Here is an 18,134-nt window from a genome sequence, read left to right as displayed (position 1 = left end):
TCTCCCTCATTTCCTCCCATCCCTCCCTCTCTCCCTCCCACCCTCACCCGCCTCTCTAACATCTGCCTGACAACAAGGCAACCTCTTTTTTTTCTTAAATAAGACCAGCAGCCAGTAGCAGCTGTGGCAGTGATGGCACTGGTGGTGAATTTATTTGTGTGTGTGCGTGCATGCAGAGGCGTATGTGTGATACAGTAGATAGACTGGTTCTCAAAGTGGGGTCTGAGGACCCCACGGGTGGTCCTTGGGGGTGTTCCTGGGGGTCCCCAGCACAATGTGTCCCCAGCTAAATGAGGTGGCATCAAAATCAGTGTGCTTCAGCTATTCAAAAGTAGCCGATCTACAAGTTCACGTTGCGATGCAACATATTGTGACCTAGGCTATTTGAGGAAAATTATTCCATCATTTTAAACAACAAATCCTCTCTTGCAGGGGTCCCTGACACAACTTTGGGGGTCCTTAGACCCAAAATTCAGTTTTCAGCTTCACCCAGCTGATTACTGCCCAAGTGGTCAGACTTGAACACGGACACTTCAACACATTGCCAGGGCCAGGAATTTGAACTTGGGACCTTCTGTTTCCCAGGAGGCCTCTCTCTACCCATTCAGCTATGGCCACAAGTACTGTATAGAGAGACTGAGAGAGAAAGAATTGCAACCTTTCACTCAGACAAATCAGTAGGATGTGGATAAAGAGCTGTCCTGACAGCAGACATAGGAGGGCTTAGCAAATGACACGTCTGGTGGCCTTTTTGTCTGGCAGCCCATCTGCGTCAAGCACACAGCAGGTAAACATTAATTTGGGCAAAGACACAGTGACTAACATGCAGATAAAATGCACCATTTAATTCCTTTTCTTCTCACTTCAAAGAGGACTTAGGGAGGCATTTGAAGTTAGGGCTGCTCAGTCTCACAAAGAACAGATCCAATTCAGAAAACAACGCTGTCTCATGAGATCAGTTACATTACACATTCCGCCACCTCGTCTATGTCATATGGTAATTACGTCAGCTCCCGCCTCCCTCGGGAGTAACCAGCCACCTATTTCCCATGTGCCTCATTGAGCCCCTTGATTTTTAGACTGAAGCTCCATGCTGATGCTTCCCCCTACTGGCTCCCTCAGGAAATAGCAGCATTTGGAATTTGGCATGACAGCCCAGTGTTCCTGTGTGTGCGTGTGCGTGTGCGTGTGCGTGTGCGTGTGCGTATGCGTGTGTCTGTGGGAGTGTAAGAGAGAGAGATAGAGAGAGAGATAGAGATTCTTGAAATGCTGGTAATGGTTTATCAATCCAGAGTGATGGTTGGTCCAGCCTGTGAGAATAGTCCAGTCTGTCGAGTTAACATTTGTATAAACGTCCAAAATATTGGATTGATTACTTCAGTGGGTGTCCTGAATTTTGTCTCATTGCCTCCGCAACCTTTTGTGTTGCTCAGTCGGACAGCAGATTCACAACGTGACCTTTCACTCAAGTTGCGTGTGTGTGTGTGTGTGTGTGTGTGTGTGTGTGTGTGTGTGTGTGTGTGTGTGTGTGTGTGTGTGTGTGTGTGTGTGTGTCTGTGTGTTTTGTGTGGGGCCCACCCATGTGTCCGCCAGGTGTGTCGGGAGTACCAGCGAGGTAATTGCACGCGCGGGGAGAACGACTGTCGCTTTGCCCACCCATCAGACAGCACCATGATTGACACCAATGACAACACAGTCACTGTGTGTATGGACTACATTAAGGGCCGCTGCTCCAGGGAGAAGTGCAAGTACTTCCACCCACCGGCACACCTGCAGGCCAAGATCAAAGCCGCCCAGCACCAAGTCAACCAGGCCGCTGCCGCCGCTGCCATGGTAAATACCCCTCTAGGAAGTAACCACTTAAACCCTATATACTGGGTGGATCTGAATACCCCTGGGGTCTATGATAGGCGACCTCCTTTTTTCCCCTCTACACCAGTGTTTCTCAAACCTTTTCATTTCAAGGACCCCCAGTTTGATATGCATTAGGCCACGGACCGCTATTGGATATAATGTTTTATCTCTGGACGGTGGGACCCCAATCTTCAATCCTCAGCGTTAATTTAACTCCTAACAGTTTAACAGAACTTTGTACACAACACTGTTGGAGTTACAGACCCGTAAGGCTCCATTTAGTCCCTATACCATCAATCATTTAGCTGGGGACCCTGTGGAACCCCCTCAAGGACACCTGGGGGTCCCCAGACCAGTGCTCCACACCAAATCTCTTTGCCGAAAATAGCTGATGTACGTCCTGAGCTTGTAGATCTGGAAATGTCAACGAATGTTCGCCTGAGAACATCTCCCCGATGCTTTCATTCCAGCACACATTCCAAGCTCTGTTGTTCCCCTCTGTCCCTTCAGACCCCTATGTACGTAGTCTGGTGTAGCCAGACAACTATTCCACAATCTCTGAACGCTATATAGAGTCTGGAACTACACCTCCCAAAGTCCGAGTAACGGAAGCTGGCATCCGGTCGTCATTTCCGTTCACGGAAATATATTTTAAAATATCTTTACATTTTATTCTTCAAATTCCATTTCTGCTAAGCAGCAAGCTACATATGCTTAGATGGTTTTGATTTATATCAGGATACATTTGCGCAACGCAAAGACAAAAAAGAGAAGGGAAGTGGAGGGGAGGCGGGGCTTCCGCTTTCCCCCTTACCCATGATCAGAGCTTCTGTGCTCCAGACTGTATGACCGGAAACATTAGAAAATTGTGGGAGGCAAAAGTCTGGCCACGCGAGACTGCTATCTACCCAACACGGATTCTAATTAGTCACTAAAGGCACAGATAACCACTTAAACGCCAGCATCCGTATTGTGGCGAAAGCTTTCCCCACAATAACAGAAAACAGAAAATACATTAGTGTAGAGCCCTGAGGGACTCCGCTCAACCATATGGGGTTTAAGTGGCTACGGTGTGCTTTATTACCAAATCATGCTGTTGTGCAGTGGCGGAATATAACTAGGTATACATTTACTACTGTACGTTTGAGGTATACTTTTACTTTACTTGAGTATTTCAATTTTTTTACGCTTCATAGGCCTACTTCTAGTCCACTACATATCAGAGGCAAATATTGTACGTTTTACTCCACTACAATTACTTGACAGCTTTAGGTACTATTTATTTGCAGATTTATATTATTATCACAAAATATACATTAACCATTTAAGCCCTATTTCATACTTTGGCAATAAAACTAAAACGTTTTGACAAATCTTGAAACATTTTTGTACTTTTATTTTGGCACTTTAAGTATATTTTGATGCCAATACTTTTGTACTTTTACTCAAGCAACATTTTGAATACGGGCCTTTCACTTAGAGTATTTTTATATAGTGGCATTGCTACTTTTTCTTAAGTACAAAATAAATCTGAGTAGGCTACTTCTTCCACCACTGTTGTGACACACACAGCACAGCATGACTACACTCTGTGTTTTTGTGTCGCTGTGTTGGTTCTAGAATTTTGCTGCATACATTTTACTGTTGGGGACAGTAAAGGGGTTTGCGATTTGTTTTGTAGTATAATAATGAATAATGAAGAATTATTTGCCAAGTAACACATACAGTCATTTGTTTCTCCATCAAGTGTTGTAAATCAAGGGTTCCCAAACTTTTCAGGCCGCAACCCCCCAAAATAATCATATTTGAACTGGGGACCCCCCACCCTGACAAGCACTTGGAATTGTAGGCATTACATTTAGTTTGACTCGGTTCCACAGATAAATATTGTGAAAAAAGCCGAACTACAAAAGCTCACAACGCCTCGGCATTGTTATGAGCTTGTAGATCGGCTATTTTCACAAAGTTTGCCTCTTTCTTAAGTAATATTTGACAATTTCGTCTTAAAAGTCATTCAATTGTCATTTTTAGAAATGTGCAGATACCCTGTATACACTCTGTATGTTGGTTTGTTTACTGTTGAGTGAGAAAACAATGTTGCACATTAAGCTAATCATCTGGGACCCCCCCCCCCCCCCAAGAATCATTTGGGGACCGCGCTGGGGGTCTCGACCCACTAGGTTGAGAACCTCTGTTGTAAATTTTGCTTATTAAACTAACACACAGTAAACTTGATTTCCACTTCATAATCTTAACAGTAGTTGAATATGATTAAGAAAAACATATTTCTATTCTTAACAATGGCAAGGGCCATGGTTCTTTTTAGTAACCCTAATGTCATTATAGTGCACGCCTTAGTCTTATTATTGTTGTATATTGCATTCCAATGATTTATTTATTTTGTTTGTTTGTTTGTTTTATTGTTTGTTTGTTTTTATTTGTTTCTCACCAACCCAAACTGCACTGCTGCTCCCATGATGCGCCTCCGCTTGCTGGTTTATGTTAATGCGCTTGAACCCCATTGGCCCATTGCCATCATGTGCTCGCTGCCTGCTAATTAAGACTCAGTCGGCTGACAAGTCACTGAAGCGACCCCTCGACGCAACCTTTGACCTGGTACTATGACCTTTCACCTTTTAGCTTGGCATGTACTGTTAGCTGTGTTAGACTAGATACTGTAGAGTTGACTAAAGCCTGATTTACACTTCGTCTTACGATGGAGCCTTGTGCAGAAAATAGACGATCTACAAGCTTACAACGGGTTGCAGACGTGTCGCGTTGTGAGCTTGTAGATCAACTATTTTTGGTTTTGACACGGTCATACAGCGGTCATACGACGGAGCATAAATTAGACATAAACCAAAGTATATATTAACTGAACTTTGGTGATAGTAACGGGTGATAAACTGATTGTGGTGAGCCATAACTATTTAGACTACAGAACAAAAGAACAAGAAATAAACAAATACAAAATAGGAATAGATAAAATAAAAAGATGTTCATGTTCATTTAATGTTCCAATTCCCTAAAAACAAACAGAGTAGAAAGCCATACCTTATCCTACTAACTGCCCATTAATTGTCCACGGTCAGTTCATCACCTCCATTCAATCCCTACATGAATGGATTGGTGGCATGATAATGTACTATCTATGTCAGGATTAAAAACAAAGATTGTGTGGTAGCCCTAATGCATGGTCATTTTCTGTTTTGCATGTATCCTTGTGGAAGAGGTGTCATTACAGGTGTCTTAACATGGCTTATAGTATTATCATGGAGCTAGCAGTGCAGCGTTCCCTAATAACTACATTGTTTCTGTTGATGGTCCAACAAACATGACTATTGTAAATTATTTTATAACTGTCACTACAGATAGCTCATCTTAACATTCTAATCTCTAGCTTTGTTTACTGCTTGCAACATTTATGTTTTTGTATTCAGAGCGTTGAATGCACTTGATGACATTGAATGACTGTTTTGTTAGTAATGACAGGTGGTCCCCGAGCTAGCACCAGTGTCCTGTCTTGCTCTGTCAAGAGTAGAGTAGTCGACTGCTTGGTTTATAATCAGGGACGTGCACAGATAGACTCTAGGTGGTGCTAGAGCACCTGCCCTTTGCCCTCTTGACCAGAAGTGCCCTTTTTTTTTTTTTTTTTCAGTTTACAGCAGGGGTCTTCAACAGGGGGTCCGGGACCCCTAGGGGATCCTCAGAGTTACTACAGGGGGTCCGCCAAATCTTTATGTGATATGATTTTTCTTTTTACCATAACCACTCGAAACCTAGCATCCCTTTTCTGAGGAGAACTTTAGCCAAAAATAGCAGATCTACAAGCCCACAACGCCTCGCGCTGCGAGGCGTTGTGGGCTTGTAGATCGGCTATTTTTGGCAAAGAGGTATAGGTGTAGAGGGAAAAAAAGAGCAGACCAAGTAAACAAAAAAAAGTATAATTTACTTGAGCACCTGCCCCTCAAAATGTCTGTGCACGCCACTGTTTATAATTGTCGTTTGATCATAAATTGGCAACTTTATTTTCTAATGAAATTCTCTCCTCTCTCTGTCCTGAATGTCACTGCTACCATTCTTTGATTTTCCTCACTCCCATCCCATTACTTTGGTGTTGTCCCCTTCCTCCACCTGGTCCCTCCATCAGGGGCTTCCTCCCGTTTTGCCTCCTTTACCAAAGAGACCTGCACTTGAAAAAGCCAACGGTGCCACCACCATGTTCAACGCTGGCATGTTCCAGTACCAACAAGCCCTGGCCAACATGCAGTTTCAGCAGCAGGCTGCCTTCATACCATCAGGTAAGACCTAAACCATACATGGGCAACTGGCGGCCCGGGGGCCACATGCGGCCCCCACCTTCACTTAATGCGGCCCTTAGGTTAATATCGGAATACTGACATATTATTGATTTCAGCTGTAACATGACCCGCTTTAATTACTTCAGTCTACATTAGTAGATTAATGACTAGTGACTTGTCTTTTTTATGTCCAATGTATTTTCATGAAGTTAACATAAGTATAACTAAATGCATATGAAATTAAATAAAAATATAACTTTTCAGGATTCCAATTCAAAAATAGCAAAATAAAAATCAGGATTCCAATTCAAAAGTAGAAAAAATAGCAGATCTACAAGCTCAAAACGCGTAGATCGGCTATTTTTGCTACTTTTGTGTGACAAAGATTGGCGAAATACGGCATTCATTTACGAAAAAAAGTTAAAATACGGAGATAAGAGGTGTCTTCCCGACAGTAATATGCAATGTGGCCCTCTGGAGTGAGTGTGGAAATATAGTGGCCCTCTCCATCATCAAAGTTGCCCACCCCTGACCTAAACCCTATAGCAGCCCACGATGAAGTAGTTTGATGATATCATCTCCAGGGTTGGATTTTGGAAGTGGTCAGTGGTTCTCAACTATTTTCATGTCACGGACCCCCATCAGAAACAATTTTGTGCCAGGGACTGTCGATAGTTGAAAAAATATTCCACATTATACACATTTTGGGGATTTGACACGGTCTGTCAAATCCACAGCATAGCACAGACAATGACAGGGACTATAGCAGAACAGGGTGCCCGCCTGCCCGGCCTACCTTCATGTCATCCACATGTGTCACGCTGACAAAGCAGCATCTCCCCAGGCTGCCCTTGACTACCTTGAATGACACTAAACCCATCTAGGTGACATTCCTTTCCTGTGTGGCCAACAGCTACTACTGTGTGACACTGTGTGTGAAAGTGCTTTGGAGTCCTGATGCAGTAAGAGCTACAAAGGAGCAATCACATTTTTATTTCACATTGCTGCAATGTAAAAAATACATAAAAAACACATTTGTAATAACAAGCAAATTCCATGTAAACAAACTTGACTATACTCATTTGCTGCAGGCAGTGTTGCAGTTCAAGCAAGGTCTTCTCATTGACTCTCTTCTCCAGTAGTAGGGTCCCTGGGTTGTATAATGGTTGGCTGTATATTAACGTTTTGTGTAAAAAAAAATCCACTCCAAAAACAAACAAAAATACTGTGCTCTGTGCCAGCGCCGCTTCAATATTTTAGCACCCTTGGCAAACATCTACAGTATGGCCTCTATCGTGCCTGTTGTAAAACTATATACAGTATATATATATATATATATATATATATATATATATATATATATATATATATATATATATATATATATATATATATATATATATATATATATATATATATATATATATATATATATATATATATATTTATACACACACACACACACACACACACACACACACACACACACACAGTATAATATGTGCTGATATGTATTGTATTGAGTGGGGAACACATTCTGACAGGGATGAATAGGTTACCTTTGCACAATACCAGGCCTGCTGAGTTGACACCAGCATATTAGCATAGTGATTTGCAATACATTTATGTTTCGTTTATGAAAGTCCAGTGTGTTTTCTGTGCTCACAACAACTTTCTTCCGTATTTGTGTGATATTATGACACTTGATGGGTTATGTGATGGGTTGTCTTGATTTCTTCTCCCCATCTCCCTTTCAATCCAATCCCTGCTGCAATGCATGATGGGCAGGCTCAATATTGTGCATGACACCTGCAACAAGTGTTGGTAGGTGCCAGCTTTCCTTACTTTGAAACTATTGTAGTCATTCACACTCCATCTCAGCCCACTACACAATATGAGCACATAATCCATTCTGTCAGTTTGCCCTAGAACCTAATCTGCACTGTAAATACAATATTTAAAAAATATTGGGCATTCCTCTCAAACTGTTAAAGTACAGTTGGTGGATTTTGAGTTTCAGTCTAACTGATGGCATAACTTTAATTGTATGTTTACCTATGATAAGTAGATGTTGTTGTAATATGCACTCATTTGTCATGATCCCCTCTGTGTATCATCCTGGTATGATGTGCTAATGCTGTCCTTTCTTGTCACGGTATGCAAATAAGTCTGTGTGTCACCTATTGCTTGTTGCAGCTCTGAACCATGTTCACATGTCCTTCATCGCAGACCCTCTATTCTGTAATCTCTGCCACACATTATATGATCTGATTTTTACATTCCATATAGACATGAGGATTATGTCATACACACAATTCACTCATTTACCATACCATAATACATTTTCTCATGTTTATTTGCGTTTTATAGACAGACTTAAAGGACAACTTCACCCATTTTCAACCTATTTATATATAATTGGTCCTCACTAATGCTCATGATAATCTGGTACCATTTTTGTACACACACTCTGTGTCTCAGAGGAGGGCTGTAGACAGTTCAGAAACCCGCCTACCAGTGACAACATCGATGGGGAATCCAAGCTAATAGAAACTGCTGGCTTTCTATTCCTACGTATAATTGAAGCCATTGTTCTTGCATTAATACAAATCCAAATAAGAAATTTGAAATCTTGTTTGAAAAAAACAACCTGCCTAATGATGATGTCATGGGTAGGCGGGCTTCTGAGGTGTCCACAGCCCTCCTATGAGACACAGACCAAGTAGATTTAAAAAAAAAAACATTTTATCATGAGCATTAGTGAGGACCTATTATATGAAGATAGGTTGAACATGGGTGAAGTTGTCCTTTAAGTGTTTACCCAGGAAGCTTTGTACTACAGCCACTCTTAATGAAGCTTAATTCATACTCACACATCACACAACGCTTGATGACAAGAACCGAGTTTGCTGACAACTGGTCACATGTCGGAAAATAGTTATTTTCAGCAAGCGACACCGTTGTAAATGTCATTGGTTCTCAACATCAGGTCCGGGGACCACCAGGGGGTCCAAATGGACCCTTACAGATCTGTAACTCTGAGAGTGTGCACATTTGTGTTGATTGAATAGTTTGTAGCTGTTGTTTGAATGTGGTGGTGTATGTCATTTAGTAAGACAGGAATTGACTGGATCTGTACTGACACAGATATGTCCTTGATACATAAGTGTAGGGGTGAGACTTGTGAATCAAAGAGAAAATCTTGTTACAGGTGAGCTGAGTGTATAGGCTGTTGGTCTGCCTAACAGACCAACGTCTCTCATGCCTGAGATGTAATGGAGATAAAATAGCTCCAAGCTGCGATATGACAGGGACCGCCAAACTGCTGAGAGATGGAAAAAGAAGAAAAGGCTGAGAAGGTTAAAAGTCGACATTTGCAAACTCTCAGAGTTCATTTATCACTGTGGATTTTACAGTGTAGAAGGGATTCTCTTGGAGTTACAGATCCCTAAAAGGGTCCATTTGGACCGCTGGTGGTTACCCAGACCTGACTTTGAGAAACGGTGGTATAGATTAAGCTTAATGCACTGCCCCGGTTCAAACGCCTGTGTGATCTTTCCCTCCCTGAAGTACCCATGATGCACGGTGCTAATCCAGCCACTGTGTCTGCATCCGCCACATCTGCCGCAAGTCCCTTTGCAACAACAGCCAATCAGGTTTGCTCCTCTTCTGACCCTCAATGTTTTGTGTTTTTCTTTTCAGTATTAACCCTTTTGCATTATTTATTTGTTGATCTTGTGATTCATTTGTGTATCTATATTATACAGTGTATACTTTTTATATACTTTAATATACTTTTTTAATGATAATGATAATTTAAGCGTGTGCATGAAGGTCAACATTTGCACATTTTTAATTGTTTTTTAAAGGTTTCATGACATAATTTTTTGGGTTTTTTTCTGACCTCAATTACACCCCAAAAAACTTTGGACATTCAGTCGCTCTGAAAAGTGCTGTGATTGGCCTGTGGACTTTGATGTCAAAAGCCACGAATCCCGCCCTCCTCTCCCCACCCCCCTCCCCTCCCCTCCCCTCCCCTCGCCTATCCTTATCCTTCGCCTCTGCGATTGAAAGGCAAAATCCCTCAACAGCGACACCCGCAGGCAATTTTTTTTCCATTGAAACTGAAAAGGCCTCAGAACACAGAGAGAAATAAACCTGCAGGAAGGACCATGATAAGGATTTTATGTCATGAAACCTTTAATAACTATTGTGATTGTCTTTGATGGTATTTATTGTAGTTGGATTGATATTGGGATGGATATTGTGTCCTTTATGTGTGTGTGTGTGTGTGTGTGTGTGTGTGTGTGTGTGTGTGTGTGTGTGTGTGTGTGTGTGTGTGTGTGTGTGTGTGTGTGTGTGTGTGTGTGTGTGTGTGTTTTCTCAGATTCCAATGATATCTGCAGAGCATCTGACTAGTCACAAGTATATGACCCAGATGTAGGACTCTCAATCAGAACAGTATGTACCCCTTCTCTTCCTCTTACATAACACAGTAATAACACCATAATAGGTCATAATAACACAGTAGAAAGTAGTAATAATAACACCATTGTGTCTGTCATCAGACACTGATGATGCCAACCGTAGCCTGAGTAAACAAGTTGACACAAGCACATTTCATACAACTGATAAATACACTAGTCGTGAAACCCAAAATACAGTTCTCCCAATCTGTTAAACTATGATTACATTTTCTGTGTTCTTTATCATTCTTTACAGATCAAATTGGAGTGTGCTGGTGTTCAGTCCAAGATGAGCGATCGTCTTTCATGCCTGTAAAATCATAAATCAAAAAGGAGAATCATATTTAAACTGGAGCGGAATTCATCTGCATGTTAAAACATTAGGCTCAGTTTGTTGTGTTTTGTTGTGCCTATTTTATGCACACAATGACAACAACATACTGACACAACTGAAGAGAAAACCATTCACATTATACTGTAGTCTGCCTCCCTCTCTGTGGAGACAACTTATCTTTATTCACCAGACACACTTTGAATGTCAACATGAGGTAAATGTGTGGAGCCGTAGTCAGAAAACGACATTGGTACGTTCATAGACCAAGAATTAATACTTTTATTCTTTTTTTATTTTATTTTTATTTGGGGCGGGGGGGCTTGTTGTTTTTAACCTAATTTTGTTCATTTGTTTACACAAAGGTGCACCTTGTATGTAGATCAAGTTAAGAGAACAGAGAAAGATAATTTCACTGACTGACATAATATGCATGCATATTGCTTTGTTGATTTTGTTCTTCTTTGTTAAACCAATAGTGGATTAAATTGGATGAGTGGGCTCAGAGGCAAAGTGACCATTGAATGTTTGTGAGATGTCGTTCACAATTTGTAGCCTATCTTTCTATCTTTGAAGCACACGTCTTTAATCTTGCAGGCTCCATGTCAAAGTGCCATACATCTCAAAAACCTGAGTGACATTTTAGCAGTGTTACACAGTGTTAAAATCAACGATTCCCTTTAAGAAATCTTTGAGTTAATTTTCCTTTGTCTTGGAGAGCATCTAGCATCCACCGTCATCGCTATTACCTGTGAGTCTCAATAGCACCATGATGATTAGGCTACATTTATTTGGTCTATTTTGGCCCCAGTTTGTGTTGATTGAATAGTTTGTGCTGTTGTTTGAACGTGGGAGTGTGTGTAATTTAGTAAGACAGGAATTGACAGGATCTGTTCTGACACACAGATATGTCCTTGATACATAAGTGTAGAGACTTGTGAGACTTGCGAATCAAAGAGAAAATCTTGTTACAGGCGAGCTGAGTGTAGGCTGTTGGTCTGCCTAACAGACCAAAGTCTCTCATGCCTGAGATGTAATGGAGATAAAATAGCTCAAAGCTGCGATATGACAGGGACTCTCGTGCTCAGAGATGGATCACCAAACTGCTGAGAGCTACAGTAGGAAGAAAAATCTTAAGGTAAAAGGTTACAAGTCGACTGTCGATGAATTTGTGGCTTTTATGAATTTATTAGCTTTTCGTTTTTATACTTACTCATCTTTTAGGTTTTTTTTGTGGATTCAGTGCAGTGTATAATAGTCTAACATATTTAAGAGAACCTGTGTGTATGTCTACTTGAGAATTGCTTTCTGATCGTCAGCCAAAGTCTCTTTTGTGTCATTGTTTTTAGATAATTTGTCGGTTGACTAGTGGGCTATATTTAAATAAAAATGTACGGGCCACATAAGTGGGGCCAAATGGAAGTTTGGGTGTTTGGAGTAGATCTCTAGAACTCATTTTTGTTCTATTCTGGGTGTTTTTCAGTCATGCTGAATTGGTGAATAAGAATAGTTCAAAGAAAGTGGCAAGTCTATTATGATTGTATTACTCATCCAAAGCCTTAGAATACTCCATTGGGTCAGCACAAAGCAACATGCCATTTTAAACCATCCAGTTGCCTAATCTAAACCATATTACACATGGACACAGAGCACTATGTTATTGTCACTGTTATCCTTTTGTCTATTTTCTTCTTTTCTTTCTTGTGTTTTCTTTGAAGGTGTGTTTCACTTCAATGTGTTGATCTTTTGATATTAAGTTCGTAATTAGTTCATCATTTTCATCTTATGAGATCTTTCTTATAATGAATATAAGGTAAAGTGTGTGTTTGCGTGTTCCTCATACACAGTTTTCTGAAATTCCATGTAATGTTGATTTTAGAATGATTATGATTGTAAACTCAATATTTTCTACGTTATATGAATTGTATGCATATTGTTAATTTCTCTGGTCTGTTTGAGTTCTTTGATCAAAGATGTTTTATATGGGTATCTTACAATGAGGAAATAGTAGAAGAGAGAGGCTGTTGCCAGTGTGGCAACAATTGCCAATAAACCGAGTAATATTTTAATGATTGTAAGGTTTGTAACTAGTCATATAGGGAAAAAAAGACTATTATAAAAATCTAGTTCTTAGATGTTTAGAGTAAAGAAGTTATTTTCTACTGTATCCATTTCAAATAGTAACTATTGTTTGAATATTTTTACTCTCCCTGGAAATTGGGCCATGTTGGAAAACAAGCTGCATATTTGGTCACTTTTTGGGGTTGTTGCTGGTGGGGTCAGGTAAATGTGGCAGGTAGAGACGTACACTGATCTCTTACTTAGCCAACTGCAAATAAATGAGGGGGGAACCTAGAAACTGATGAAGGTTGACTTTTTTGCACTTCTGTACATAGTCAAAAAAGAGAGAATCGTGTATATTGAGATCTTATTTTGAATAAAAAATGTCTATAACTACAAGGAATTTTGCTAGGATAACAAAAAAAAAATCTTATGAAAGGCTGAACAAAAATGCTTGCTTAAAAGGGCACTGAGTTCTCATGTCTAATTTATACTTGGTCGTAAGACCATGTCGCTTGCCAAAAACAACATATTTTCAACCTAATTTTGTTTTTCGGTTGCAAGTCAGTTATCCTCGGCAAGTGTCACGATTGTACGACGATGTATAAATTAGGCTTCACGCTCCTACCCCTTTCAGAAAAAAGGCAAAGTGTTGCTATTCTTTTTTGTCAGCAGCTTGTAGTTTGCCAGGTAACCTTCCGGAGGAGGTGTCCACTACACTACAGTGTTCATTCAACTTTGATAGTGTACAAATGGAACCAACATTTGTACATTGTCAGAGTTAAATGAACACTGAGGATGTGTACCCTCCAGTGTAAGGGCCTGACTGGGTTCGTCTGGTCCCCTAACCTGCCTAGCGACAGGTCTGTGTGTCATGGCCACACCCTCCCAGGCCCAACCAATCACATCCAAGTCCTGTTTCTTTACCTTAGTCAGAGAGGATTGCATGTTAAAGGAAATACATATACCTTTAAAAAAAAAGAAAAAAAAGAAATCACAACACAGTAATATTGAATAAGAAAACATGTTACACAGCAAGATGTATTTACAGTATACAATATTCTATCAATGTAATGGACTAAACTAAAAAAAAAATACAAAAATAGAGTAGTGATTTATTTAAAAAAGAAAAGTCTCCTTAAGATATACTCACTGACGTTTCACCATTTGGAGAGTTAAAATACATACATACAACACAAACACCCTAGCTATAAGTATGTTCTTTATGTTTGTAAGCTGTGCTTCTAGCAGACGAAATTGGCTTGATATGAATGTAGTTATTTATCAGGCAGAATGTATGGAAACAGATCATTTTGGAGTGAATCATCATAATAATGATTTGGAGAATAACTTCTAGGGCTGGAATTCTGTCCTGATCATCTCGTCATTCTTCATCTTCTAAAAGCACGCATGCTTAAGTTTTTGATATAATGTAAACAAAACAAAACAAAAAAATATTTTGTTTGTTTCTCTGCTTGTAGTGCTAAATTGATGTATTCTGTCCTCTGCTGCGGTTAATTTCTGCTTGTTTTACTGTTCCAGGCCCCTTGAAATGATATGTCATGTTTTTGTATTATGGTCCACTCCTCTGAACAGCACCTGTTGTGGAAACCAGTGATTGCCACAGTCTAAAGCCATAAAATATAATCTCGTCCAAATGAAAAACTACATGTGGATTAGCTGTACTGGGGAAGAGGAGTGAAATCAGATCATTTTGTTGGCAAATGTTTGCTAAATAAAGGTCATGATAGCAGTTTATATAAGCTGTGGTGCACGATGCCAACATGATGGATGTGCATGGAATAGTTCTCATTGTCATTTTGTTTCATGGGGCCTGCAGTGCTATATTTGATTCTTGCTGTTATGAATTTGAAAAAAAAACTAAAACAAAAAAGAAAAAGATAATAAAAAAATATACAAATGGAATGAAGTGAAATTGATTTCTCCCAAGAGGCCTCATCTCCTGGGGGGGGGGGGGGGGGGGGGGTAGCTAAATAGACTACATTCAATTTGAAAATGACGCACCTTGCTGTTTTTTTAATAAGGATCTTTTCTGTACTCTGTGATAAATGCATACAATTGCATACTTAGAGCAACAATCCAGGACTTATTTTAATAAATAAAACGCATGACATAGGAGACACTGAAGATGTGGGGGCTGGGCACAGTCACTTACTACTGCCCACGGTTTCATAACCACTAACATTTATTTAAAGCATTATTTTAACAAATATGTATGGTAGGCCTACAGTATGTTAATACAAATTTGCCCAACATAATTCAAACTTGGACCCTGTTGTCAGGCAGGAAACCTACTGGTTGACATCTCTCCTGGCCAAGTGGGATTCCTTCATTAGAAGTTTGGTTTACCACACAAGAAATCAGGGTTTGAATGTCAGGTCTTACAGTTGCAATTACCTCTCTCCATCAAGAGAGGACATACAACTTACAGAATGTAGCTTTAAAACAGTCAATGACAGCTATTAATAATATAAACAGTATACTGTAGAATAATGTTTTATTTGTAGGCCTATAGCACATTTCAACAACAAGGCAATTCAATGTGTTTACCCAAAACATTACCCAAATGAAAGTAACACATTAAAGGACAAGAATTCAGTAAAAAGAAAGAAAAGAAAAAGAAAGGTATCTCCTTAATAGAAATAGAATATGCAGGACGCAAAAACACAATATAAAATAGTAAAACAAAGGAAGTCAAAATAAAACTGACAAATAAGAGAGAAAAAATTACAGTGCATTCAGTGCCTACTTTAAGAAAAATCTCAATGAAAGGCAGCAGCAAACAGAAAGGTTTTTTAGCAGCCTGTGACTTAAAATAACTGAAAGTTGCAGCACACCAAAAGTTTTCTGGGGGGTTGTTCCAAATAAGTGGTGGTGCATAAAAACTGAAAGCTGCTTCTCCACGCTTAGTATTGATTCTAGGGACAGAAAGAAGACCTTTCCCAGATGACCTGAGAAGTATCGCACGTACGATCAGAGATGTATTTTGTCTCTAAATCATTCAATGCTTTATAGACCAACATTAGAATTTTGAAATCGATTATTTGACATACAGAGAGCCAGTGTAAAGATTTAAAGGACCACTTCAACCATTTTCAACCTATCCTAATTGAATTGGTCCTCACTCCTCAATAAAGCTCATTATAATATTATGGTACCATTTGTGTCTACTCTGTGTCTCAGAGGAGGGCTGATAGTCCAGGGGCCAAGCCATATTTTGGTACCACCTAAGGTGACCGTAAAGTTTTTGTATTTTTGTCTTCCTACATGTCTCTAGTTTATATTTTGGTATGATAACCCTTCCAATCTTGTAGCTTAATGGCAGTTATCACTACCTACCGGCTAATGTATCCGGTAGGAGACACAAAGTAGAATCTTTGTGTCTCCTACCGGAAATACAGGCGGGCATCAAATTATTGCGACAAAAACCAAAATATATCCATGTATTCAAGGCTTCATGGGGTGTGCAATTGATAGAAAATAAATCATTTTTTGGGCGAACTCCTCCTTTAAGTTTCTCTACCCATTCAGCTATGACCACCCTAGACCGAAGGAGGGTCAACTTTTACAAGCTTATGGAAAGCAGTCTTTTTGCAAACACCAAAAATCTGAGAAGTTATCAATTGCACACCCCATGAAGCCTTGAATACATGGATATATTTTGTTTTTTGCCGCAATAATTTGATGCCCGGGTGTATTTCCGGTAGGAGACACAAAGATTCTACTTTGTGTCTCCTACCGGATACATTAGCCGGTAGGTAGTGATAACTGCCATTAAGCTACAAGATTGGAAGGGTTATCATACCAAAATATAAACTAGAGACATGTAGGAATACAAAAATACAAAAACTTTACGGTCACCTTAGGTGGTACCAATTTGTGAAAATATCAGTGTTGGCCCCTGGACTATGAGGACAAACCAGTCTACCAGTGATGTCATCGGTAGTGTCACAGGGCAGCCCCTGCCCTATAGACAATCAGGGATACTGGCACACACCCTACACAGCTGCTTCCAATAATGAATCACCATTAGATGGCAATTGGAAGTGTCTTTTAAGTCTGTGTTAACACCTGTATGCATTCTTGGACAATATACACATAACAAGGACTGCAATGGTTTTAAACATGTTTGTTTGTTGTAAGTGAACTGTGTGAAACTGTGTAATTGATTGTTGGTCACCTGTCTCTCCTCTGCAGTGCTGTCACTCCTCTAGTAGGTTAGGAGGGTGCCAAGTACTGTAGAGGAGAAGGGATGTTCTGTTTGATGTATAAGAGAAATCCTAGTTTAATAAGTCTTGTGGAATTAATGGTTACCCGGAAATGTCTGTGAATTGGTTGGAAAAATGTTATGTAATTTGGTAAATGACTCATGGGTCATTGCTTCATATGAGTTTAAGTGCTTGCCAATTCCTAGATAGATAGATAGATTTTTATTATAGTGTCCTGCACCACAAGATGCCCAGCCCCCTCAGGCTTATAAGACACACAATGTACATACACCAAGATACACCACAAACAGAGTACATACTGTAAACATATTGATTGTCCAAGCTGTGGGTTACGGATACATTGTCCTCCAATGCAACTGCCATGCTTTCTCTATGAATTTTCGTAAAACAAAAACTTCCTTATTGAACAGCCAACTTAACATGTGACATTCAGACATCATCCATAACAAATCTGGATTCTTATCCTGCATTTTTTCAAGTAAAGAATTTCTTGCATACATGTACAGTGGACAGTGAAAAACGAAATGAAACTCATCCTCCACAACTCCCAGGTCACAAAGAGCTCTGAACTAATTGTAATTGATGTCACTTGGTGTTGCACCTGATAGAAAAAGCAGGTTGGAAGTGCTAAGAGTTCAGTTCAGTTTGGTTTGGCTTGGGAGTGAGCAAGCAGATGTCACCCAGGGGAGAGCTATCAGGGCCCTTCGTGAAGTTTCTTGTTAGTTTGGGTTGTTGTTTTCTTAGTTTTGCCTCCAAATGTTTCATTTGCAAGTCTTGTTTCTTGGTTCTTCAAGTTATAACTGTTCCAGGCCTGCTCTGTGTGCTTTTGGGAACATTTTAAAACACCAAAAATGGAATTCATGGACTTTTT

General features: G+C 39.9%; 1 protein-coding gene across 7 annotated transcripts in view; it reads left to right on the top strand.

Annotated features, from left to right (window-relative positions):
* LOC311050372 (muscleblind-like protein 1) overlaps nt 1-14,881 on the top strand; it is an 89,978-nt gene extending 75,097 nt beyond the window's left edge. For 4 of the 7 annotated variants that reach the window (XM_084064411.1, XM_084064410.1, XM_084064414.1 and 1 more), the window contains 6 exons: nt 1,594-1,833; nt 6,005-6,155; nt 7,944-7,979; nt 9,726-9,811; nt 10,543-10,616; nt 10,878-14,881. In XM_084064411.1, coding sequence (XP_083920537.1) covers nt 1,594-1,833; nt 6,005-6,155; nt 7,944-7,979; nt 9,726-9,811; nt 10,543-10,599 — 570 coding nt within the window. In that variant the 3' untranslated portion in view covers nt 10,600-10,616; nt 10,878-14,881. Of the gene's footprint in view, nt 1-1,593; nt 1,834-4,416; nt 4,471-6,004; nt 6,156-7,943; nt 7,980-9,725; nt 9,812-10,542; nt 10,617-10,877 lie in introns of all 7 variants that reach the window. The other 3 variants (XM_084064416.1, XM_084064413.1, XM_084064412.1) reach the window with 3 other exon arrangements.
* Nucleotides 14,882-18,134: the final 3,253 nt, after the last annotated feature.

The sequence above is a fragment of the Gymnoscopelus microlampas genome (genome assembly GCF_963454915.1).
Source record: "Gymnoscopelus microlampas genome assembly, chromosome: 8".
Classification (NCBI taxonomy): domain Eukaryota; kingdom Metazoa; phylum Chordata; class Actinopteri; order Myctophiformes; family Myctophidae; genus Gymnoscopelus; species Gymnoscopelus microlampas.
This window is presented reverse-complemented; position numbering and strand designations above follow the sequence as displayed.